Raw genomic sequence first — 24,884 nt, 5'->3', positions numbered from 1 at the left:
GATTCATTCTGATGTCCTCAATATTTTAAGACTGGGGGCTGTGGTAACCATCCAGTTTTCTTAATGGTAGTTCCACTAATGGTGCCCTCTTCTGGGATAAAAATGTCTTTACATTTCATCAGGTTAAAAGACATCAGTCACAGATGTAACAGACAAATTAAGGTCGTATGACAGAGTAAAAATATTTAGATCATGATAATCATGCAGTGATATATAAAAGTGTTTTGGTTAAAAAATATAGTTATAAAATTCCATCTTGATTTACTCACTCTCTTGTTGTTCCGAACTTAAAATCAGATATTTACAAGAATTTTGGTTCGTGAGTGAAACCCAGATTCAGGAATGAATCATTCAGCCTGAACCACCTAAGAGCAATTTATTCACTGATCTAGTTCTCAAGTGCTTTCTCAAATGACCTGGTCACTGCAGTTTTCAGTCTTCTATGTGAATAATGACTTAACATTTTAGTCTGTTCCTCATTCAAAATTTTACACAAGAAGACTTTAAATATAGAGCAATGCTTTCATGGTATTCTGTAGGACATAGAATAAGGGTTTAAAATGGCATGGGGGGTGAGTAAATAATGATAGGTGTATATCCTCTTAAGATCTGCACCCCATCAATATTTAGAACATTAGACAAATCGCATGATAATAAAATAGTTAATTTCTATCAAACAAATGCATGCAGTAAAAGTACATAGTTAATGTCAGGATGTAAAGGTAAAAACTAGATTGTGTCATTTGGCAGTGTGCAGCTGAGTCTATGAGTTTGTGACCATGGATCATCACGGCAATCTCATGACCTTCTGCAGTAGTGTATGTATCATTGCCTCAAGCAAAGTCGCCACCATACATATTAATCCCACTCTACATTAAATTTCTTTAATTGTGCGTATGATGATGAGATTTTTTTTTTCTCTAAAGCAACAGAAAAATTAAATGCAGTCAAACAACAGACAAAACAGCACTAAACAAGATACTTTCCCGTCTAGCTACTGAGCTAGATCATTCAGGATACTAGCACGCTATTAAACAATTTCAACCAGGCATAATCTTTGGGAATTATCATCTCAACCAAATCTAACAGCAACCCACTGTCCCCACATCAGACAAATCTGGCGTTATTCCCAAACATTGGATACAATATGTCAAGAAGTACTTTACAAAGAAGGCACTGGTTCACTCTCCACTAGACCAAACACTCACAACTTTGCCATTTATACTGAGTGGCAGTTGGTGTTAGTGGGAGGCACATTCTCATTCTAGAGAGCATATGATTATGACTAGGACCAGTCATGAATATTTTTTTGGTCCATTTGCCAGAAGAAAAAAAAAAAACACATTTGTGACTCTGGACCACAAAACCAGTCTTAAGTCGCTGGGGTATATTTGTAGCAATAGCCAAAAATACACTGTATGGGTCAAAATTTTTAAAAATTATTTTATGCCAAAAATCATTAGGATATTAAGTAAAGATCATGTTCCATGAAGATATTTTGATAATTTCTTACCGTAAACATATCAAAACGTCATTTGAAGTTGCATTGCTAAGAACTTCATTTGAACAACTTTAAAGGCGATTTTCTCAATATTTAGATTTTTTTGCACCCTCAGATTCCAGATTTTCAAATAGTTGTATCTCAGCCAAATATTGTCCGATCCTAACAAACCATACATCAGTGGAAAGATTATTTATTCAGCTTTCAGATGATGTATAAATCTCAATTTCGAAATATTGACACTTAAGACTGGTTTTGTGGTCCAGAGTCACATTTTAAATGTAAATATCTGTTAAAAGTAAACTGAATGAATTTAGTTTGCCTTACTAATTCACAAATGTTCCCTTATGTTTGTTTAGAGCATCTCTCTTTGTTTTGCATAGAGAGGTCTGATAAACATTTTTGATGTACAAATCGCAGTGCTTTCAGACCCGGTCATCCATTTTTTTAACTTTACACTTAAGTTTTCTTAAACTGCTAATCCTGATGTAATACACAACCTACAGCCATTTCAAAATATGTATAAAAAGTTCAAATATCTGTCAAAGTCACAAAAGAGGCATTTTTGTATCAAAACCTGAACCATTTTCAAGTTTCACTGATCATCAGCAAGACTAATCATGTAAACACACTAGACTGAGACACTGCATAGAGTTTGTGTGTGATCATATACGTCTAACTGGACTCATCTGCTAAACACTGCAGTTCCTGTCCTTCTGTGTAGCTTGGCAGTTGGCTGGTATGTACAGGAATTTGTCCGTCATATTTCAGAGCTGACCTAAAGGAGGAGAGAGGAGGATAAACTATTTGAGATGTGTTTTCAGGATAACAGGGTTTTAATTTTGGTGTGAACTATCCCTTTCATTTTTTGTGGTGTCATTTTTTTACCTCTCTGCTTCATGAATGCTGTCTGGTAGTGGTTGATTGGCAGTCTCAGGCAATGCTAGAGCAAGCACTGCAGCAAGCAGAGGGGTGGAGCCAAAAATCACCATGGGCACAACAGGTGTGTGGCGTCCAAGCAGGTTTATTAGTGGCGCTAAAACTCCACCCATCCGTGCGAACATAGAAGAAACACCAATACCTGTTTGCCTGTAGATGCAAAAAGTCAAATCTGATATTATTTCCACACATTTGACTATATGTTGAAATCCAGAATGCAAGCTCTTCACTCCCACCTGATTTTCATGGACTTGCTAACAGATCATGGCTTTTGAGAAGGTTTTGTGTGTGAGTACCTGAGAACAGTAGGGAATAGTTCTGCAGAATAAATATAGATGATGGCAAAAGATGCTGTAATTCCAAATTTCCCCACCATGGCCAAAGCAGTCCGAATATGAGCACTGTCTGAGAGAAAAATGTTTGATAAGAAAATAATTAAAAAGACAAATTCTAGAAAAGTGCCTCTAGCCATGTTTAACTGGTCACCTGCTGGAACAGTGAGGGTCAGCAGACATGCACCGCCTCCCACAGCAAGGAACACACTCAGTGGGATCCGTCTACTGCAGGGCAGCAGAACCAACACCAGCGACCTTGCAGGAATTTCAACCAATCCAAACATGAACTGAGTGAGGTAAAGGTCTGCCCCGAGGTCAGACACACCCAGAGACAGACCATAATACACCAACACATTAACAAACCTGGAGAAACACAGAGACATAAAGTCAATTAAGGGTCACCTTTATGTGTGTGAAGGGCATGATTACAAACACTCAGTGCTGGGGAGTAACTAGTTACATGTAGCTAAATTATGTAATTTAATTACAAAATAAATGTAATTGTAATCAGTTACAGTTGCTGAGAAATTAGAGCAATTCAATTAAAGTTAATTCACACAGAATAGGACACAAGCTTATTTGATGACTGTTTTATTTCCTATTTGGATTTATGTATATGCTTTATTTTTTAAGATTAACTGTTTTTTTCAAGCCATTGTTAGACGCCAGTGTTTCTGTAACCATGATTTCAAAAACAGTATCATAGCTACTAAACTATTTCTTGTTATGGTTTTAAATCAGTATTTAACCTTTAAAATTAAATTATTATAATCTTAATTCAAGTGATGAAGGATTTTGAAAGTGACAATAATCAGATGTTGAGTACTACTGTAAGGTTAACCCTGACTGGTTTACATGTTTGAAAATAATTACCAGTTGAAAACATTTGATATTTAGAAAAGTAATCAAATGTAATCAGTTACATTACTATAAAAAGTAATTGAAATAGTTACACTACTCATTACATTTTAGACAAGGTAACTTGTAATCTGTTACCTATTACATTTCCAAAGTAACCTTCCCAACACTGCAAACACTGAATACTGCTGCACACAATCAAGTTTGTGGGTGCTTCTTCAACTATAAGAGCATTTGGCCCTGTGGATTTTTAGAATACAAACACTTTTCACTCGCTGACTGGAGACATCTGTCATACTTTGTTTATTTTTTTTTTATGAAAATCATCAATTCCCATCACAGTATCATTTCCATGACATGTATTGCATTTTTATAGCATTTTATAGCTTTTTTTAAAAATAAAATGGCAGGTTGCTTTGTCTTGCTCAAGCAAATTTTATAACTAGCATTTCATCTAGCCTAAACATACTATTTTTGCATATTTTTGCAGAATTTAATAAAATTACAGCTTGATTGGAAAAGACACACAACAAAAAAATTCTGTTCATGAGGTGATACTTACCTTGATTAATATTAGTGATAAGATGAATTTTCTTGTTATGGGACCATAGTAAAACATTAACATAATAGCCATTATATATATACACACAGCTACTCATTGTAATCTCACCAGATGTAGAAGAGTATGAGAGCTCTCTTCCTCATCTGGGGAGTTCGGATCAGGTCAGCAGCTGTATATTTACTCCGTCCTTGTGGGCCCACATATTGCTCCACCTGTGATAGCAAAAATGACACTTTAATACAATTATATTTACATTTAGTCATTTGGCGGACGTTTTTATCCAAAGCGATTTACAAAGTAGAAGCAAACAGACCAATGAGAGAGCAACAATCAATCAATCAATCAATCAATCAATCAAACTTTATTACAGACTCAAGGTCACAGAACATAAAGAGTTACAAAATACAGCAATACCAGTGTCTCCACAGCTTTGACTGATACCGTGTAGTACTAACCCCTATATTTGATAAACCCACAATAATCTCATTTTTAGAAGCATTAAGCCTGCAGATACATCTATACATAAGATAGATGCAACAGTAACAGTGCTTTAAAAGTGATTACTCTTGCACTCACAAACATTTCACTTGCACTATGCCAGGTCTCCGTAGTAAGATTCTCATTGCATCATTATAAGCTACTTGCAGCTTCTGCAAACTAGATGCTCTGTAGTTACACCACAAATGAGCAGTATAAAGTGTTGTACAGTATGCTTTGAAAAGTGACACCTTCACCTCATCTGAACACAAGCTAAACTTAAGTAAAAGTATAAAAGTCGCCTGCATATACATCATACGGCATTGCCTTTTAATATCCTCATCATCTGTCATGCGTTCAGTGATAAAATGTCCAAGGTATTTTACTTTCGCACACACAGTGAGACTAAATGTGAGATAAAATATCATGTTCAAGACCATAATCAGAACACATAGTTAAAAGCTGTTGAAAACCAGCACTGCTAGGACTAAACACCACAAGATCATCTGCATACATAATATGACTCACTAAAATATTCCCAATCATACAACCAGTTTTACAGACATTCATAAATTCAGATAGCTCATCCATATAAAGATTAAACAGAATTGGGGACAAAATCCCCCCTTGTCTCACACCGTTACTAACCCCAAAAGGGGCAGAGACCTTATTGCCCCATTTTACTCGCATCATCTGTAGGGCCGCATTAAGACCTCACTGGGCCCCGGGGCTATGACTTACTGCAGGGCCCCCCATCACAAAAATTACATATAGCTTCAAAATAAGATTTTTATCCTATCAACATTTTTGATGCACTGAAATTTCATAATTCTTGTTACTAATTACAATATCACAAAAAATAATACTAGCCTAAGTAAAACCAAGCTTACTTAAGACAAGTAAACAGTCATGAATGACAAAAGAACAAAGATACATAAATCAACCTACTTGAAAAACTTAAAGCACTGAATAAAAAACATTATATTGTGTAAAGTAAATGTACAAATAGACTGAATGGTCTTCACTGTATAAATTCAATACAGATTAATTCTTATTTTACAAAAGTGATTCAGTCAAGGACATGGAGTGATGTTTGATTCACATTATTGACACAAATGGCAACAGCAGCTATATCAGGCTGCTTTAGAATAGTTCACCCAAAAATTAAAATTCTGTTGTTTTTCTTAACCTGTATGAGTTTCCTTCTGCTGTTGAAGGCAAAATAATATATTGGGAACAATGCTGGTAACCAAACAGCTGCTGCATGACTTTCATAGTATGAAAAAAAAAAAGTCAATGGGGCCCAGAAACCTTCTTGTTATGAACATTCTTCAAAATATCTTCTTTTATGTTGAGGTGAACAAAGAAATTCATACAGGTTCAGAATAACTCGAGGCTGAGTAAATGATGACAGTATTTACATTTTTGGGTGATCTATCCCTTTAAAATCACATCATACAGTACAATGCCAGGAACTCACATAGCCTACTACACTTCACATGCATGCTTTCTTTAACTATAATGTTCATGAAAGACACAAATGACTGTTTACGAGGATACTCGCATATTGACACGTATGCTTAACCATATTTGAACGCTCAAGGCGCGAAAAAGACTTCTTTCCAAAAATCAGTAATATTATGATTTAGCAGCTTCATAGCCATAGAATCAGCCCTTAAGGTTTGCTCATTTTTACAGATAAAACAAATAGCATTTATATCTTGAATTTGTAGATTTCTTATACTCAAGCTCAGGCCCTTGCCTGGGTCTACCTGCCATAACCCATAATTTATAAGCTTCCTGGGCTTCAACCTGATATTCAGCTACATATTTACTCCATCCAGGCCTAGTCTTATTCATTATACCCTTCGATTTAAAAAAATGGCTTAATACAACCATGCAAGGCATTTACTATATCATTATACATTGAGCAGATATCCCTCTGATGATTTACAACTTTACAGTTAACATTGCTACACATCATTGCATCCCTAGGTAAACGAATATTACTCAGGCATTTATCTGTACTTACATAATAGGCTAAAAGGTCCTCCTTTGTAAGTGCTGACCAATCCATTTTTGCTGCATTGATATTACTTTCATTATTAGACATTGCTATGAAAGAGTCAACATTTATTACCATAGACACAGGTATATGATCAGTTGTTACTGTATCATATAAGATACTCATATCCCTCAGCGAGGCATGTGCATCTGCTGTACTAATACAATGGTCCAACCATGATGTAGTGTTCCAAGCCTCACTAATATAGGTATAGCTATCTACAGATAAACACACTTCACTTGACAAAATTAGATTATTATCTCTGCAAAACTGAACAATATGACTAGAAAATAATGACATACACACTGGAAATAGTAGAAATTTCAATAAAAGAACTGATAAAAGCTAGTCTATTTAAATATTCATCTTCATTATGATGGCATTCGTAAAGTGTATACACATTTAGAATAATACATTTCTTATCTTGATAAGTAATCTGTATCTGTCCTTAACCAGTGAGTCTAACTTTTTTTTCCACAGTATGGCTACACCCCCAGATATCCTACCTTTAATTAAAGATCTGTTGTAGATTCATCAGCACCATTAAAGTTATCATTAAGAGAATTCAATTTATCCAAATCTTGCATTGCTAAAAATGTATCTTGCCATCATAAAATGTCACAGTTCTCCAAAAGACTGTCCACAACCATACGGCGAGCTTGATCCCCATCACTCTGGCCCACGTGCAGACCACGACAGTTATATGACACAACTCGAATGTCCATGGGGGGCACCAATACTTAGTTATTCTACCCGAGGGTGCACACTTTCCCCAGCGACTGGTGCAGAATTAGACCCGATGACTCCCGGCTCATAATAGCATCTAACAAAAGCCCCTTCGGGCCAGAGCTGCGGGTCATACATTTCACTGACTTCATTACATTCTGCAGATACTTTAAATGAACTGTATCTGCTTTGTACAGTTTCAATCTTCTGACAAGCAACATTGCGACCAAGTTTTTCTTTCAGATACTCAGACAAAGTCAAGGCATCTAAGTCAGGTGTAAACTTGGAGGCAAAAACACTCACCAGTTTGGTCTTGACCATTCTGATGTTGCCCACAGCTCCAGTACCAACAATAGACATGACATTACCTGACTTCTTTTTCTGCCTGAGAATGACAGGAAGCAATCTTGATTTAGTGACAGCAGCATTCTCAAAACCTTGTTTCCTTTTTCACCACGCGACTCCACTTCGGAGAATCTGAGGAAGATGTTAATCCTGTAGCTTCCTCCATTGTCACAGTACTTTCCACTCTCTGAGCATTCAAAGATAAGGACCTCGCCACCACTACAATATACAAGTGCTGTGACAGTCTCAGTTAGTCTAGCACAGTGCACATAGCAATGATTTTTTTATTTTTTTTAATAAATAAATTAGACCAAAACAAATAGACTAGACTAGACTAGACTATAATAGAATAGAATAGGTAAGTGCTAGTATTAATTGGTCAAGTGATGGCGAAAAATATTTTTTTTGTCTTTAGATGTTTTTTGAAAATGGCTAAAGACTCAGCTGCTTGGATTGAGATAGGCAGGTCGTTCCACCAGTTGGGGACTGTCCAGGAAAAGGTCCGTGAGAGTGATTTTGTGCCCCTTTGGGATGGCACCACAAGGCGTTGTTCATGTGCCGAACGCAAGCTTCTGGAGGGCGCGTAGGTTTGAACTAGCGAGTTTAGGTATATTGGTGCAGCGCCAGTGGTTGTCTTGTAGGCAAGCATCAGTACCTTGAATTTGATGCAAGCGGCTATTGGCAGCCAGTGCAAGCTGATGAAGAGAGGTGTTACATGAGCTTTCTTCGGCTCATTAAAGACCACTCTGGCTGCTGCATTTTGGATCAGTTGCAGAGGCTTGATAGTACATGCAGGAAGGCCTGCCAAGAGAGCATTACAATAGTCCAGTCTGGAGAAAACAAGAGCTTGGACAAGAAGTTGTGTGGTCTGCTCTGTTAGGAAGGGTCTAATCTTCCTAATGTTGTATAATGCAAACCTGCAGGACCGGGCCGTTGTAGCAATATGGTCTATGAAGCTTAACCGATCATCCATCACAACTCCAAGGTTCCTGGCTGTTCTGGAAGGAGTTATGGTTGACAAACCTATCTGTATAGAGAGATTGTGATGAAGTGCTGGGTTGGCTGAGACCATCATCTGGTTGGAATGAGAAGTAGAGTTGAGTGTCATCAGCATAGCAATGATAGGAAAAGCCATGCTTCTGAATGACAGATCTTAAAGATGACATATAGAAGAGAAATGGTCCAAGCACTGAGCCTTGAGGAACCTTATTAGCAAGAAGTTGCGACTTAGAAACCTCACCCCTCCAAGACACCCTGAAGGACCTACCGGAGAGGTAAGAATTGAACCACTGGAGTGCGGTTCCTGAGACACCCATCTTCATGAGGGTGGACAGGAGGATCTGGTGGTTAACAGTGTCAAAAGCAGCAGACAGATCCAGCAAATGAGCACTGAGGATTTGGAAGCCGCTCTCGCGGAAGCCGCTCTTGCCGAAGCCGCTCTTGCCAGTCTCAGGGCTTCGATAACCGAGAGCAGTGGAGTCTCTGTCGAGTGGCTGCTTTTGAAGCCAGATTGGTTGCTGTTCATGAGGTTGTTCTGTGCAAGAAACATAAAGAGTTGGTTGAACACAACTCACTCAAGTGTCTTTGCAATGAACGGCAGAAGGAAGTTTTCTAAAAGTGCTGGATTTAGAGAGGGTTTCTTAAGCAGTGGGGTTACCAGAGCCTGCTTGAATGCTGCGGGAAATGTACCAGAGTGAAGAGAGGCGTTGATAATATGAGTGAGCGTGGGTATAACTGAAGAAGAAATGGCCTGAAGGAGGTGAGTGGAGATAGGATCAAGCGGGCAGGTAGTAGGATGATTGGAAAGTATAAGTTTAGAAACGTCTGCCTCTGAGAGTGGAGAGAAGGAGGAGAGAGAATGAGCATTTGTGATTATGAAGTTTTTGTCAGTTTGTGGTGTGGAGAATTGGTCGATGATGCTTCTTGTTTTATTTATGAAAAATATTGCAAAGTCATCAGCAGTATGAGTTGATGAAGGAGGGGGTGGAGGAGGACAAAGAAGAGAAGAAAAGGTTTTGAAAAGCGTGCGAGAGTCAGAACAGTTGTTAATTTTGTTGTGGTAGTATGTTGTTTTAGCAGAGGGGACATTTGCAGAGAAGGAGGAGAGGAGTGACTGATATACACTAAGGTCAGTAGAGTTTTTTGATTTGTGCCACTTCCTCTCTGCAACCCTGATTCTAGAGCGATGTTCCCGGAGAACATCAGATAGCCAGGGGGCAGAGAAGGTGATGCGTGGATGAAAGGGGGCAAAAGTTGTCCAAGCAAGATGTTAGAGTAGAGCAAAAAAATGTCAGTAGCGGTGTTTGTGTCCAGTGCTGAAAACTGAGAGAGTGGAGGAAGCGAGGATGAAACCATAGAGGATAGGTGAGTGGGAGAGAGCGAGCATAGGTTACGCCGAAAGGAGACCTGCGGAGGAGTGTGTGTTGTGTTCGGAGTCAATGTGAGGTTAGAAGTGATGAGGAAGTGGTTTGAGGTGTGCAACAGTGTAACTAAAGTGTTGTCAGTGGAGCAGTAGCGTGTGTAGATAAGGTCCAATTGATTACCTGATTTGTGAGTAACTGTAGTAGACACGCGCTTGAGGTCAAATGAGGCAAGCAGAGTGTTGAAGTCAGCAGCCTGTGGTTTATGTAGAACAGTCCGCTATTTAGGTTTGTACGTTAGCATGGACTCACTAACTTTAACGTTAGTCAGTTTTAGCCAGAGATACCTTGCTAAAGCACAAGATAACATTAACGTTCTGCTTGAGCAGATGAAAATTGTAACTTAATGAGTGTATGACAACCAGAAAATGAACGTTTTTTTCTTAGTTGAATACTTAGGGAAATTTTGCTCTGTTTTGTTTGGATTCAGGAAATGTAATAAAATAAATTATATTGCCCATCCTCTCAGGATACCTGGAATCAGTGTTACAAGTACCCCAGGCACATCATTTGTCCATTTTTGACTCGTTAAATTTTTCACTCTTTGTTATATTGCAGCCATTTGCTAAAATCATTTAAGTTCATTTTTTCCCCTCATTAATGTACACACAGCACCCCATATTGACAGAAAAACACAGATTGTTGACATTTTTGCAGATTTATTAAAAAAGAAAAACTGAAATATCACATGGTCCTAAGTATTCAGACCCTTTGCTGTGACACTCATATATTTAACTCAGGTGCTGTCCATTTCTTCTGATCATCCTTGAGATGGTTCTACACCTTCATTTGAGTCCAGCTGTGTTTGATTATACTGATTGGACTTGATTAGGAAAGCCACACACCTGTCTATATAAGACCTTACAGCTCACAGTGCATGTCAGAGCAAATGAGAATCATGAGGTCAAAGGAACTGCCTGAAGAGCTCAGAGACAGAATTGTGGCAAGGCACAGATCTGGCCAAGGTTACAAAACAATTTCTGCTGCATTTAAGGTTCCTAAGAGCACAGTGGCCTCCATAATCCTTAAATGGAAGACATTTGGGACAACCAGACCCTTCCTAGAGCCATCCGGCCAAACTGAGCTATCGGGGGAGAAGAGCCTTGGTGAGAGAGGTAAAGAAGAACCCAAAGATCACTGTGGCTGAGCTCCAGAGATGCAGTCGGGAGATGGGAGAAAGTTGTAGAAAGTCAACCATCACTGCAGCCCTCCACCAGTTGGGGCTTAATGGCAGAGTGGCCCGACGGAAGCCTCTCCTCAGTGCAAGACACATGAAAGCCCGCATGGAGTTTGCTAAAAAACACCTGAATAAGATTCTCTGGTCTGATGAGACCAAGATAGAACTTTTTGGCCTTAATTCTAAGCGGTATGTGTGGAGAAAACCAGGCACTGCTCATCACCTGTCCAATACAGTCCCAACAGTGAAGCATGGTGGTGGCAGCATCATGCTGTGGGGGTGTTTTTCAGCTGCAGGGACAGGACGACTGGTTGCAATCGAGGGAAAGATGAATGCCTGTAGTGAGATGGCGCCGGTGTGTATGGCGTGCCGTCCACTGACTCCGCTACTCACTATGTTGGTATTGACTTTACTGTTTTCACCTAGTTATTCGCTGCTTATTTATGACCGCCAACAACTTATTGATATTTATCACGCTATGCCAAAACCTCTTGGACTCCACTCCAATCTAAAAAACTATGAGTTCTACTCATCACCTACGCAGCTCTGTTCCTCTGACTTCCTACACTGGCGTGCTTTCGGGGTTCCACGTAAGAGACGCCGGAGACGACGCGGGAAACGGGGTGGCGTGGCCGTGCGATTGAAGTTGGCCTGGGCTCCCAGCTGTCAGCCCTAATGCCGCCGGACTCGGTTTGCCGTCCCTGGATCTCTTGGCGCTCGGCGGATCGTGGGTATTCGCGGATCCGTTTGATTGATCCGGATTCGCCTCCCAGGATTACCCATTTGAGTTCTCCGCGACTCCGACGTAGGAAAGCGAATCTTTGTAATTTGCGCTCACTTTGCCGACCTTCGGTCGCTCAGCAGGATCCACCGCAGCTTAGGATGGGGCTTGCTAACGCGCGATCCTTGGCAAACAAAAAACGTTTGTAAAACGTTATTTTCAACCATTGACTCTGTTCTTAACCCTTCTGTCAAATCCGCTTCTGTTATCTCTTCTCTTCAGTGTGAAAAATTTCTTAACTATTTTTCTAACAAAATTAATACTACTCGATCTCAAGTGTTTACCTCGATACAATCTGTATCTGATTTTTCCCTCTCATGTACACAGTGGAGTGAATTTACACTGCTTTCCCTTCAGACGTGTAAAGAAATCGTTCTAAAACTGAAGCCCACTACTTCTCCCCATGACATTCTTCCTTCACGTTTTCTAAAACAGATCTTCGATATAGTCGGCCCAGACATTCTATGTATTATTAATAACTGTCTGTTGACTGGGACAATCCCAGCCTGTTTCAAAATTGCTACTGTGACCCCGATTCTTAAAAAGAAATCGCTTGATACAGAAATTCTTGCAAACTATCGACCCATTTCTAATTTGCCGTTCTTATCAAAAATTATTGAAAAAGCTGTCTCCATTCAGTTGCAAAATTACTTGCAAAGGAATTCTATTTCTGACGTCTTTCAATCTGGGTTTAAAGCTCTGCACAGCACTAAGTCTGCTCTCCTGAAAGTTTTTAACGATATTTTATTGACCACGGACGGCGGCGATACTATGGCATTAGTGTTGTTAGATCTGAGTTCAGCCTTTGACTTTGTGGACCACAGGATTCTCTTATCCCGGCTTGAACATTCTATCGGTATTTCGGGTACAGTTTTGAAATGGTTTCAATCCTTCCTGTCAAATAGAAGTTTATCCGTTAGCTTAGGTGCTCTTTCATCCTCGATGGCTCAACTTACTTGCAGTGTACCCCAGGGATCGATTTTAGCACCATTGTTATTTTCGCTGTATATGTTACCTCTGGGATCTATTATGAGTAAATATGGGGTATTGTACCACTGCTATGCAGATGATACACAACTCTATATACCCATAAAACGTAATGATACCTTAGCTTTTAAAAGATTGGAAGCCTGTTTGCAAGAAATCAAAATGTGGCTCACAAATAATTTTATGTTACTCAACGACGATAAAACCCAAATCATTCAATTTGGGCCAAAAGTGCACTCAGGTGAAAAATCCATTGATCTTGGCGCACTTACTTCATATCTTACATCAGATGTCAAGGATCTTGGTTTCCACCTTGATGAAAGTCTCAATTTAGATAAACAAATTAATAAAGTAGTTAGTACTAGTTTTTATCAAATTCGTCGGTTAGCCAAAGTCAAACCTTTCTTAAACAGGAAAGGTTTTGAAACTGTTATTCACGCATTTATCTCTACACGTCTCGACTACTGTAATTCTCTGTATGTTGGGCTACCCCTCTCTTCCATTTCTCGCCTTCAAATGGTCCAAAATGCGGCTGCCCGTCTACTCACAGGAAGCTGCATACGAGACCATATCACACCAATTCTATGCTCATTGCACTGGCTACCAGTCCAATATCGAATCCATTACAAAATTCTGTTATTTGTCTACAAAGCTCTTAACAACTTAGCTCCGAGGTATCTTTCCGACTTACTCACCATCTATACTCCGGTAAGGTCACTTAGATCCCAAGATGGCCATCTCCTGCGAATACCACGGTCTCGCCTGCAACGCAGGGGCGACAGAGCCTTCGCAGTAGCTGGTCCGTAAGCTATGGAATAGCCTGCCATTATCTGTCAGAACTGCCTCCATGTTTGCCGAATTCAAATCTAGATTAAAAACACATCTTTTTTCTTGTGCTTTTAATTCTGTGTAAAGTATATGTGTTTATTTGTTTTTATTTTATTGTATTTTATCTTGTGTACAGCACTTTGGCCATCAAAGGTGGAACTCAAATGTGCTTTAGAAATAAATTGAATTGAATTGAAATTGAATTGAATGCGGCCAAGTACAGGGATATCCTGGACGAAAACCTTCTCCAGAGTGCTCAGGACCTCAGACTGGGCCGAAGGTTTACCTTCCAACAAGACAATGACCCTAAGCACACAGCTAAAATAACGAAGGAGTGGCTTCACAACAACTCTGTGACTGTTCTTGAATGGCCCAGCCAGAGCCCTGAGCAAATGGCTGCAATATAACAAAGAGTGAAAAATTTAAGGGGGTCTGAATACTTTCCGTACCCACTGTATAATACTTTGTAACAAATGTTATAACTTATAAAACATCCTGTTTTTGAATGATTCTGAAAGATTGTGTGACAATGAAGCCTGCAGTATGCTGAACATTCAGCTTTGCCGTTTAAAGGGCAGTCATGATATAATGGTTAGAGAGTTTGACTTGTAACACAAGGGTTGTGGGTTCGAGTCTCAGATCTGGCAGGAATTGTTGGTGGGGGAGTGAATAACCAGCACTCTCTCCCAACTTCAATACCATGACTGAGGTGAGACCCTTGAGCAAGGCACCGAACCCCCAACTACTCCCCGGCACCGCAGCAATATAGCTGCCCACTGCTCCGGGTGTGTGTGCACTTGGATGGGTTAAATGCAGAGCACATATTCAGAGTATGGGTCACCATACTTGGCCACACTTCACTTTCACTTTTCATTTCACTAAAATATATTTAAATAGAACACAGTTGTTTTAAACTGTAAATTGTACAGTACCGTTTTTACTGTATTTTTTATCAAATAAATGCATCCTTTTTCCCAGTTCAAATTACCCAAACACACATAAATTTATAACAATGGGAGAAACCTTGCTAAATGCACTCATTGACCTGATGATGTGAAAGTCATCTACTTGTTGCCCTGGTGATGTGAAGTGAAGCTTCAGACTATCACTTTTTAAAGACTAAAAACAAGGGCCCCTTGGTTGCCCAGGGTGGGGGATGGTGTTGTCATGGTGATGCTAACAGAGCTTTTAGAGAGTTTATGGGATTTAAAGATTGTGCCAAAGGCGTGACGACAAAAAAGCCAAAAAGAGAGCAGAGAGAGTAAAAGGGTCCAAATTTTTGATACCTGAACAGTGGGAGGTAAGGTGCGACCATTGACTTTAGCTGCCTTACGCAGAAGATCAATCGCCTCCTCATTTCGGTTATTCACCAAAAGCCAACGGGCCGAATGTGGAAGAACCCTGAGAAAAAGGAGGAGAGGATGAAAGGAGATTTATGCTGTCTGACTGATAAAGGCAGAGGAAGGGAGGAAGTCAAATAGCAAGAGTGAATGAAAAAGAGAATTGAGTGCTGCTTTATATACTCTTTTGCAAGGCCTGATTGTGTAAGGTCAGATACACTGAAAATTATACCATTAGCGCTTTTTATAGTAATTATTTATAAATAATAATAAATATACATGTATATATAACAGATTTTAAAATGTTTGTTTATCTTATAGAAAGTTATTTTAAGTTGTAATAATAATATTTCACAATATTACTGTACTGTTACTGAATTTTTGATCAAATGCATGAAGCATTGAAGCATAAGAAACATCTTTCAAAAACAGTCAAAACTCTTATCAATCACAAAAACTACTAAACTCCACTACTCGAAATTAACTCAGTATACATTTTTGTGTTGTCTCACCATACATAGAATATAAAGAGAAATCCTGGTGCAGAGATTGCCAGCTGCAGCTTTCTCCAGTCTCTGATGAGATAAGCCACACCTGCCAGCAGCATGTAGCCAAAACCAAAGAAGAAGTCAGTGAAGATGCCGGCCAGCATCCGTCTCTGTGTGCAGGTCCACTCTGTGCCTGTGCAGGAGGGGTGAGGGGAGGTTAAGTGTTCGGGGGTGGCAGAACATAATAATGAGGATAATATTGAGGTCCATCAGACTCTCCTCCTATGGTACAAGCTCACCTGCTACAAGTCAGGGCATGTCTGAATTTGTCTAGTAAAGGCATTGGGATATAATATCACATTTCTATATCAATTGAGAGGAAAATTTGTGGTTTTGTGGTTTTCGGACAGTCACACTGTTAGAAAAAAATTATAAATGTTTCTAAAATGTAAGACATTAAGTATGCAGATGAGCAGAAGTTCAGTATGCAAGTTTTACTTAAAATATCATGTAGATGATTTTTTTTTATCCAGCATGGCAAACGTTTAAGACAAATTCACCTTTAACCTGAGGTTAAGTGTCTTGCTCAAGGGAACAATAGCACTTAAACAGGAGAGAGGTCAGAGGTCAGATGTAACCTTTAGTACAAGCACAGATCCTGAATTATGCCAGTTAATGTTCAACTCACATTCTATTATTGGTAAATGTCTATAATTATGTCAAGAAACATGCATGATCAGTAATAACTAATAAAATAGATTATGTTAATTAAGATGATGTCTTCCTTGTATTAAAGGGATGGTTTCAAGTTCCAGTGACTACCATAGTATGGATAAAAAAAAATACTATGGAAGTCAATGGGACCTGAAACTGTTTGGTTACCAACATTCTTCAAAATATCTTGTTTTATGTTCCACAGAAGAAAAAAGTCATACAAGCCTGGAACTACATGAGAATGAGTAATCTGAGAGTGAGTGAGTGATCTGTAGTTTTGAGTGAACTATCTCTTTAGTGAGTAGAGAGTTACTTTAGTACTCCAAGTCTCACCTAGAACAAACGCATTGATTATCACGCCCGACACTGTCATTCCTATGATGAAGCGCAGGGTGACATAAACAGGGAAGTTTGGAGTGAAGGCAGCAGCCACACCAAACACTGTCTGAAGGGCTAAAGACAAGAGCATGGCAAACCTCCTCCCATACCTTACAGTGAGAGAAAAAAAGAATGAGAAAGACTTGATGAAAAATGCTGGTGAATGGACAGGTTTTTATTATTATTATTATTACACAATAGAGTCTTAAAATTATATATGAAGTGGATTTAGCTGAATGTTTATTCAAAAACCCTGCTGACAAGTAACTCTGGTACTTGTGTTGTCATAAAATCTCAAATATATGATGGCAGTTGAATATTGTAAATTTTTATTTTTAGAGTATTTTAGCATTTTAATGCTAAGAGCATTTAAAAGTATGTCAATATAGCTAGATTTACATGATTTTAAGACATATTGGGGCCCCCCTGGAACTTTGCCAAGGCCCCCTAGTGGGCCCCAACCCCCGGTTGAAAACCATTGATATATAGTACATGCAAAGTATACAGACCATTGAATTGGAAATAGTATTTTCTGTGAATGCATAAATAGCTCTAGGCAATGTGCATTTTGACATTAAAAAATGTATGTATGGGCATTTAATGCATAAAGAGCTGAATAGGAAGCAGGACAAAGAAAGAGAGATAGAGAGCAATGAGCAGGGTATGACCTGCTAGTTTCCCTCAGGTTGTTTAGGGTGAACAAAAAGCATGTGAAGTGTGAGGATGCAAATGTGTGTGAGTGTACATACCTGTCTGCCATAGCTCCAAACACAACAGCTCCTACAAGCAACCCCAACATATAGATAGAGGAGGCCAGACTGTTTAGACCTGCCTTGTCACACACCAGGTCCCACTGCACATGTATATACACAAAACCCTAGTATTAGTCGCTAAAAATCATTACTGGCATATTATTTTATTTATTTTGCACTTCTTATATTTATGTATTACCGTACAAAAGTTTGGGGTATATAGGATTTATTAAAGTCCCTTATGCTCACCAAGGATGCATTTATTTAATCAAAAATACATAAAAAATTGAAATATAGTGAAATATTATTACAATTTGACTCTGAAAACTGATTTCTATTTCTATTTATTTATCTTAAAATGTATTCCCACAATGGCAAAGCTGAATTTTCTTCAGCGTCACATGATCCTTCAGAAATAATTCTAATATGCTGATTTGGTGCTCAAGAAACATTTCTTATGTTCATATCAATGATGAAAAATTGTGCTGCTTAATATTTTTGTAGAAACCGTTATACATATTTTGTTCAGGATTCTTTGATGAATAGAAAATAATAGCATTATTTGAAATAGATTTTTTTTATAAGAGTTCCTATGTATTGTTTTGTTTTGTTTTGTGTGTGTGTGTGTGTGTGTGTTGTATTTTACTGTCACTGTTGCTCAATTTCTTAATTTAGTGCATCCTTGCTCAATAAAAGTATTAATTTCTTAGGGGGAAAAAATCTTAGTGACCCCAACCTTTTGAACGGTTGTGTATAGCTTATATTTTAGATTGTGTAACATTATAGAGTATGAATTTTATTTTATTATATGTAATTATTTAAACTAAGTAGGCTAGTTTATTTTATTGCATAGCCTACTCTTGTTAGGTTAAATTAAATTTCGTTGTACCCATTTAAGAGATAGAAAAAACTTGACATTTAACTATTCTGAAGAATGCAGACTCGCGTTTACCTCAGTGACAGTGGTGCTCTGGAAGACCTCGTGGCTGTACACCCATCCTGTCTCACAAGTTGAGTGTATACTGTGGTTCTTTCCTGAACCTGCTGGGCACGAGTCCGCGTGTCCTGGCAGAAGAGAGATGCTCAGATTCACATTTGAAAGGTTGCCGACAGCAAGGGACGCGTTCTCCATCCCTGAACCCCAACAATGGTGAGGTGGCGTGGCGCCTGTGAAGACGCTCGCCATCATGTGGAACGCGAGAAAGATCTGCGGTAGACATATCCACACATACAGAAGCTTCTGATATCTCCCGAAGCCACCGATTGTGGCCAGCAGCTCATCGAAATTCATTCCCGACCTTGGAAAAACAAGTATCGAGGCAAATGAGCCTTCACACCTCCATCGAAATACAGTGAGTAAGTGTACAGTAACGATCAAAAATAATGTAGATTTCTGAATATATGCCAGAAATAAATGTTCTCAATCCATCATGTGTTTTATATCCTGAAGAAATGTGTTGTCTACAACATCATAACATTTTAAGATTATATTTGTGGTTTAAAAAGACGCTCAAACAAATCCTGATCAAGAAACTAAGAAAAAAGACAATTAAAAGCCAAAAAATGTCAAAGTGAGTTGATGTCCACTTTCCATGCGCCTGTATTTCCACGGATCGCGACAGATTTGGTTTGACTGTACACGGTTTCGCGCTCCGCTTGTTACAAAACTGTGAAACAACCAGAAAGACTGGAGCAGAACCACATCGTCTGGAATGGATCGAGAACTGCTGCGCTGCGTTCAATCTTTGGACCAGCAATCATGAAGAATATAAAGGATAATAAAAAGCAAACTTTAGTGTTTCTCCGCTGTTGTCTGGAGTGAAATGGCTGATTGGTTTGGAGTTTTAAGGGAAACCCGCTTCTGGTGAAGTGCTGGTTTAAATGGGACGCGCGGCGCGCATAATGAGACTGTAGATCAAAGCTCTCTGTAAATTAGTCCCACGCGACCCCTTACACGGGAAAAACAACCTCCGGGTGAAAACATGAAATGAGATACGGTGACTTGGAGAAACAAAAAGCGTGCCTTCAGACAGAAAGAAGTCATCTTTTCATTTCAAACGCCAGATCATTTTGAATTGCAACCTTTAAATAAAAAACAAAACAACCGCTGCAACAGAACAACAACAGAAAAAAATAATAGCTAATGAGCATCCTATAATGGACATGTTGCTTACAGACATTATTCATATGTCTTCAGTGAATACCAGCTTTTCTGCATTATAAATTAGTAGTAAAATGATCACTATATTATCAGTACACAAATAAATATCAGTAAGGAGTGGTAATAAAAATGCTGTAATAAAAGCAACTGCTTACAAACCATCAATAAAAGGTTAATAGCTATTCACCGTGATGCACGGTGGCAGAAGAGCTGGACAGACATCAATAAAGACATTTACATTGTAGCAATGTTGCTTCTACATTCTGTTTTTCATTATTGCAATTGTTTGTGTTGTTCTCTACATGTTCATTCAGTCATGTGAAAGAAATGTAAGATGCAAGAGGATTGTAGAAATGAGTTGTGAGGTAGGCGACCTTCTGACTGTTATTTCTGACTGTATCTGTTATTTCCACAGCAACACACCTTGGATCACACACTTCCTATTCTTATATATTTTGTGGTAATATTGTGGTAACATTTAATTTTAATATGTAGGCTACTAACAGTAAATGCAACCAAAGTTTTCTAATATTATCGATATTAGATATTTAATCTAAATTAATGTATTAAATAAAAAGGGATTTGATTTAGGGGTCCATATCCACATGCAATGTCAACATTTTAGACTCAATGTGTATAAAATTATCATTATCTATCATGAGGTGGCTGATTAACAAAATTCAATGTTAAGCATCTGTATCCAGTTAACTTTTATTTGTTAGTCTTGCCAATGACTCCCAAGGTTCGATACAGTGTTTATTCAGCTGCTAAAACAAATGGCCTTCACTTTCTTATGTGGATGGAATTTAGCGGGAATGTGTCCTGCATGGTGGGCTTGTTTTTTGAGCAGGATTTTAATATTTACATGCTGTGAGGCATGGAAGGTTTCAGGCGCCCCATGAACAGAAATGCCTTAAGTTAACATGATCATTCAGTGATTTTATTAAATTAAATTTAGTCTCTTTTGATGTGACTTTAGAATCAGTATTTAATTAACCGTTAGTTATCTTTTCAGTGTCTTTCAGTGTATTATTTCTATCAACTCATCACCTCAGATCACCTCTTACCTGTTGCAGGAGGGTCATTTGTTATTTCCTTTTGAAAATTCTCTTACTCTTTAACTACAAACTAGGCCTATAACTGTATTTTATGAGGCTTGACCTATGAACTGAGGCTATAGAGCTGTTCAGCTGTTCTATTTCTATTTTGAACGAATTTTTAATACTCTGCTTATTTTTCTCAGGTAGGCTAAGTAATAGCCTAAGTAAAATATTAATTTGATAATTTTTTTAATGTTTTATATTTTTGAATAATATATTTAGCTTTACATATGAACTACAAACACATCACTTTTGATAAGTGGCTTTTGATTTCTCAGCAGAACCCATTCTACATCTAAAGAAAGGACCATAGAAATAAACACAACCCAATATCCCACAATGCGTAGCGCGTATTACATGAGCGCATAGCGGTAGCGTCATTTCCGTCAATTTTGAACATGGAGGCGAATGGACTGAAGCTGAATTTCTGGGAGAACGGACCGAAACCCGGACAGTTTTATTCATTCCCGGGTAACAGCAGCAGTAGTGCGGCTCCGGGATGTGGACCCATCAAACACACACTGTAAGTTCTTCGCGACTGGCCAGTTTTGCGCTTAGCAGTCAGTAAGTTTGTGCTTTCGATTTGCCTTTCTCTGCTGCATCATCATGGAGGAAAGTTGCTGTTTGCCCCGGAAAATGGTCTCCGATATATTTTGTTTTAAGTATATTCGATTAGTTTTAATATACTCTGAATATAATCTGTATCTCTTTCTTTTTCCACTCTTCATCTATTGAAAAATAAGAGTTTAATGGTCCAGTGATAAGTTAGCTTGTTAGCAATAATGCTAATGAATAGGCAAATATCAAAACCAGTGTTTAATGGACTTATTTATGTACAATATATATGAGGAAGTATGTACTTCATAAATGAGACTTATAAAGACAATGATTAAAATAGAATTACACAATACATAAATCTATACGACCAGTTAATAATTAGAAATCTGCGGTTTTGATGAAATATATGCAGCCTTGGTGAGCATAAAAGACTTGAAATATCGTACAGACCTCAAACCTTTGAACGGCAGTGTATGCGTATTTATTAATTTATAATGTTTAATTTTTTCTCAGCAACCCCATGGTAACAGGCACATCAGTGCTGGGTGTGAAGTTCACTGGAGGTGTGATCATTGCTGCTGACATGCTCGGCTCTTACGGCTCCCTGGCGCGCTTCCGCAACATCTCCCGACTCATGAAGGTCAACAACAGCACCATCCTGGGAGCCTCGGGAGACTATGCTGACTACCAGTACCTTAAACAGGTCATTGAGCAGATGGTGTAAGTACACACACACATTTGTTTATGATTTGGTTAAAAACTTTGTCAGGTTTGAGACCTCATATCAGTGCACGTTAATAGGTAGAACTTGATTTGTGTTTGTTTAGGATTGATGAAGAGCTTCTTGGAGATGGACACACCTACACCCCCAAAGCCATCCACTCCTGGCTCACGCGGGTCATGTACAACCGCCGCAGCAAGATGAACCCCTTGTGGAACACAGTGGTCATTGGTGGATTTTACAATGGAGAGAGGTGGGATATCATCCAGACAGCTACTGTTGAGTGTACAAAGTAGTTTATTAAGTCAACATTAAACACAATTCACAGTTCATTTTTTTTCTGTAATTAGATTTATTTAGGAGTGAAACGGAGAGGGAGAGAGAGACTTGATTTTATCTAATGGGAATCACTCTCAAATAACAGGTTGAAAAATTAGGACATAACATAGGACATAACATATTAGTGACTAAGTTTGTTAAGAGGTGAATTTACAAATTTATTTTATTTTGATGAAACATTATAAAGAACATTATTTTTCTTTCAGTTACTGTTACAGTGTAATTTTAAATTCAAATTTATTTGCTTTTCACAATACACATTTTGTTTTAAAAAAGCTTTATAGCAAATCATGGCATTAATGTTTATAATATTATCCTAATATCTTCATTTCTATTAGTCACATTTAGCAGATTAGAGCTGGGTGATACTGTAGCTTACATTTTGCTATATAGCAATTACAGTGTACATAGAGCTGGGTGGTAATACTGTTATATTTTGTGATGGAAAAAAAAACAGGCAGTTGATATTTGCTATATAGTATGTATCACTTTACATGGGTGTGTATTGTATGTATTTATTTTACTTTATTTACATAATGTTTATATATTTGACAATATAACAATTAAACAGTTGATTTCCTATATTGTATTCTATATTGTAACAATTCTATATTGTGTAGCACTTACCATACATGTACTGTATGTATCTATGTAATATATACTTACAGTAGTTGTATAATTCATTATTATTTATATGTTGAATAATTTCAGTTATTTACCTGTGAGTTTTTGTTCAGTTTACAACAATTACTATTCTGTGATGTGTATCACTGACAGTTATATCGAAAATAAGGTCAGTTTTGTGACCCATTGATGTCTTGGAGTTGTCTGGTGTTGTTTAACTTTAATTGAACACAGTTTTTTGTGTTGATCTCTTAAGCTTTCTTGGTTATGTGGACAAGTTAGGAGTTGCATATGAAGCCCCAACAGTAGCAACAGGATTTGGTGCTTATTTGGCTCAGGTAAGGTTTTGTTTTTTTGTTCATCGGATAATCTTGCCTTTAAAATTTAGTTAAAACCCTTGTTATATGAACTCATCATATATGCTTGTGTTTTTGCAGCCCTTGATGAGGGAGGTGACAGAGAACAAGGTAGAAATCACAAAGGATGAGGCACGAGCGCTGATAGAGCGATGCCTGAAAGTTCTGTACTACCGTGATGCCCGCTCTTACAACAGGGTAAGGCATGCTCTTTCTTCTAATCGTCCTTCATGAAAAGATCCTAATCTCAGGTGCAACATTTCATTGTAAATGTGTTTCAAGAAACAGAAAATAATACATTTTCTTGGTACTTTCTGTAGCATGAAATTGCCATTGTAACAGCTGAAGGCGTTGAGATTATAGGACCACTGTCATCTGAAACAAACTGGGACATTGCCCATCTGGTCAGGTAGGCAGAAATTCATGATTCATCTAAATATTTTCTCACCATTTATGGTTTAATAGATATTTTATGGGATTAGTATAATATACACTTCTGTTTGGAAACGTGGGGTTGGTAAGACTTTTTACATTTTATTGAAAATGCAAGTGTACAAGATTTCTATTTTTCATATTTAAAAAGGTCATCTATTCCTGTGATGGCAAAGCTGAATTTTCAGCAGTCATTACCCCAGCCTTCAGTGTCACATGAGCCTTCAGAAAACATTCTAATATAATGATTTGGCACTCAAGAAACCTTTCTTATTATGATCAATGTTGAAAACATTTATGCTGATTAATATTTTTGTGGAAACCGTCATACATATTTTTCAGGATAATTTGATGAATCTTAAATTCGTAAGAACATTATAAATGTCTTTACTGTCACTTTCAATTCAATTTAATTTAATGTGTCCTTGCTCAACAGAAGTATTTAAAAAAAAATGTAAATAAACAAAATTCCTGACCTCAAACCTTTTGAATGGTAATGTATTTAGGGCTGTGCAAGGTTGTTGGATATACATTTCAGTGCAGTGCATAGATAAATTTAGTTAAATCATGATTGCCGATTCATTGTATTGACCTACTAACTGCTGTTTGTTTTTATTGCAGTGGTTTTGAATGAGTCTTGTTCTGCTGCCCCTGTTTTGCCACATCATCTTTGGACATGCTCTTAGCACCACCAGATTACTATTGTATTGTCAAGACTACAGTTAGAATTATTTCTTGCTCTTTTGTTATACATGAATAAACTTCAGAAAATTGTTTGCCATGTACTCATTGTTCCTCTTCTATAATTGGTCAGTAGATCAAAAATTCAATTGGAAATGAATTTCTGTGATATATTCTACATTGATGTTTTAAATTCTGCTTTCACCAATATGTTAAGTAACTGGTTAACATAGATGAGA

General features: G+C 38.0%; 2 protein-coding genes across 3 annotated transcripts; one reads left to right on the top strand and one right to left on the bottom strand.

Annotated features, from left to right (window-relative positions):
- Positions 1 to 23: 23 nt before the first annotated feature.
- si:dkey-166k12.1 (solute carrier family 22 member 13) lies at positions 24 to 19,259 on the bottom strand. Of its 2 annotated transcripts, XM_058753147.1 has the most exons (10): positions 18,626 to 19,259; positions 17,671 to 17,774; positions 16,877 to 17,031; positions 15,854 to 16,022; positions 15,288 to 15,402; positions 4,304 to 4,407; positions 2,927 to 3,138; positions 2,737 to 2,845; positions 2,390 to 2,590; positions 24 to 2,279 (listed from the first exon to the last, which is right to left on the bottom strand). In XM_058753147.1, the coding sequence occupies exons 1-10, from the start codon at positions 18,962 to 18,964 to the stop codon at positions 2,177 to 2,179; spliced, it is 1,611 nt and encodes a 536-aa protein (XP_058609130.1). In that variant the 5' UTR covers positions 18,965 to 19,259; the 3' UTR covers positions 24 to 2,176. The 2 variants fall into 2 exon arrangements, with proteins under 2 accessions (XP_058609130.1, XP_058609131.1); XM_058753148.1 differs by lacking the exon at positions 24 to 2,279 and having other exon boundaries at positions 2,415 to 2,590; positions 2,737 to 2,841.
- A 2,041-nt stretch (positions 19,260 to 21,300) lies between these two features.
- psmb4 (proteasome 20S subunit beta 4) lies at positions 21,301 to 24,738 on the top strand. The gene is made up of 7 exons (XM_058753400.1): positions 21,301 to 21,457; positions 22,006 to 22,212; positions 22,320 to 22,466; positions 23,433 to 23,514; positions 23,614 to 23,730; positions 23,853 to 23,941; positions 24,586 to 24,738. Exons 1-7 carry the CDS (start codon positions 21,333 to 21,335, stop codon positions 24,596 to 24,598), a joined length of 780 nt encoding a protein of 259 aa, XP_058609383.1. The 5' UTR covers positions 21,301 to 21,332; the 3' UTR covers positions 24,599 to 24,738.
- The last annotated feature ends 146 nt before the right edge of the window (positions 24,739 to 24,884 follow it).

Source organism: Onychostoma macrolepis, chromosome 19 (genome assembly GCF_012432095.1).
Source record: "Onychostoma macrolepis isolate SWU-2019 chromosome 19, ASM1243209v1, whole genome shotgun sequence".
Classification (NCBI taxonomy): Eukaryota; Metazoa; Chordata; class Actinopteri; order Cypriniformes; family Cyprinidae; genus Onychostoma; species Onychostoma macrolepis.
Note: the sequence above shows the minus strand (reverse complement) of the source record. Positions and strands in the feature narration are given on the sequence as shown.

Bases quoted from the DNA above. Each gene is read 5' to 3' on its own strand.
- si:dkey-166k12.1 (XM_058753147.1), bottom strand. From the start codon at position 18,964: ATGAATTTCGATGAGCTGCTGGCCACAATCGGTGGCTTCGGGAGATAT. The intron at 4,408-15,287 runs GTATCAAAAATT...TTGCTATCACAG, and splicing joins CCTTACCTCCCACTGTTCAG to GTGGAGCAATATGTGGGCCC. The intron at 2,846-2,926 runs GTGACCAGTTAA...TTTTTCTCTCAG, and splicing joins GACCCTCACTGTTCCAGCAG to ACAGTGCTCATATTCGGACT.
- psmb4 (XM_058753400.1), top strand. From the start codon at position 21,333: ATGGAGGCGAATGGACTGAAGCTGAATTTCTGGGAGAACGGACCGAAA. The intron at 21,458-22,005 runs GTAAGTTCTTCG...ATTTTTTCTCAG, and splicing joins GGACCCATCAAACACACACT to CAACCCCATGGTAACAGGCA. The intron at 22,467-23,432 runs GTGGGATATCAT...TGATCTCTTAAG, and splicing joins GGATTTTACAATGGAGAGAG to CTTTCTTGGTTATGTGGACA.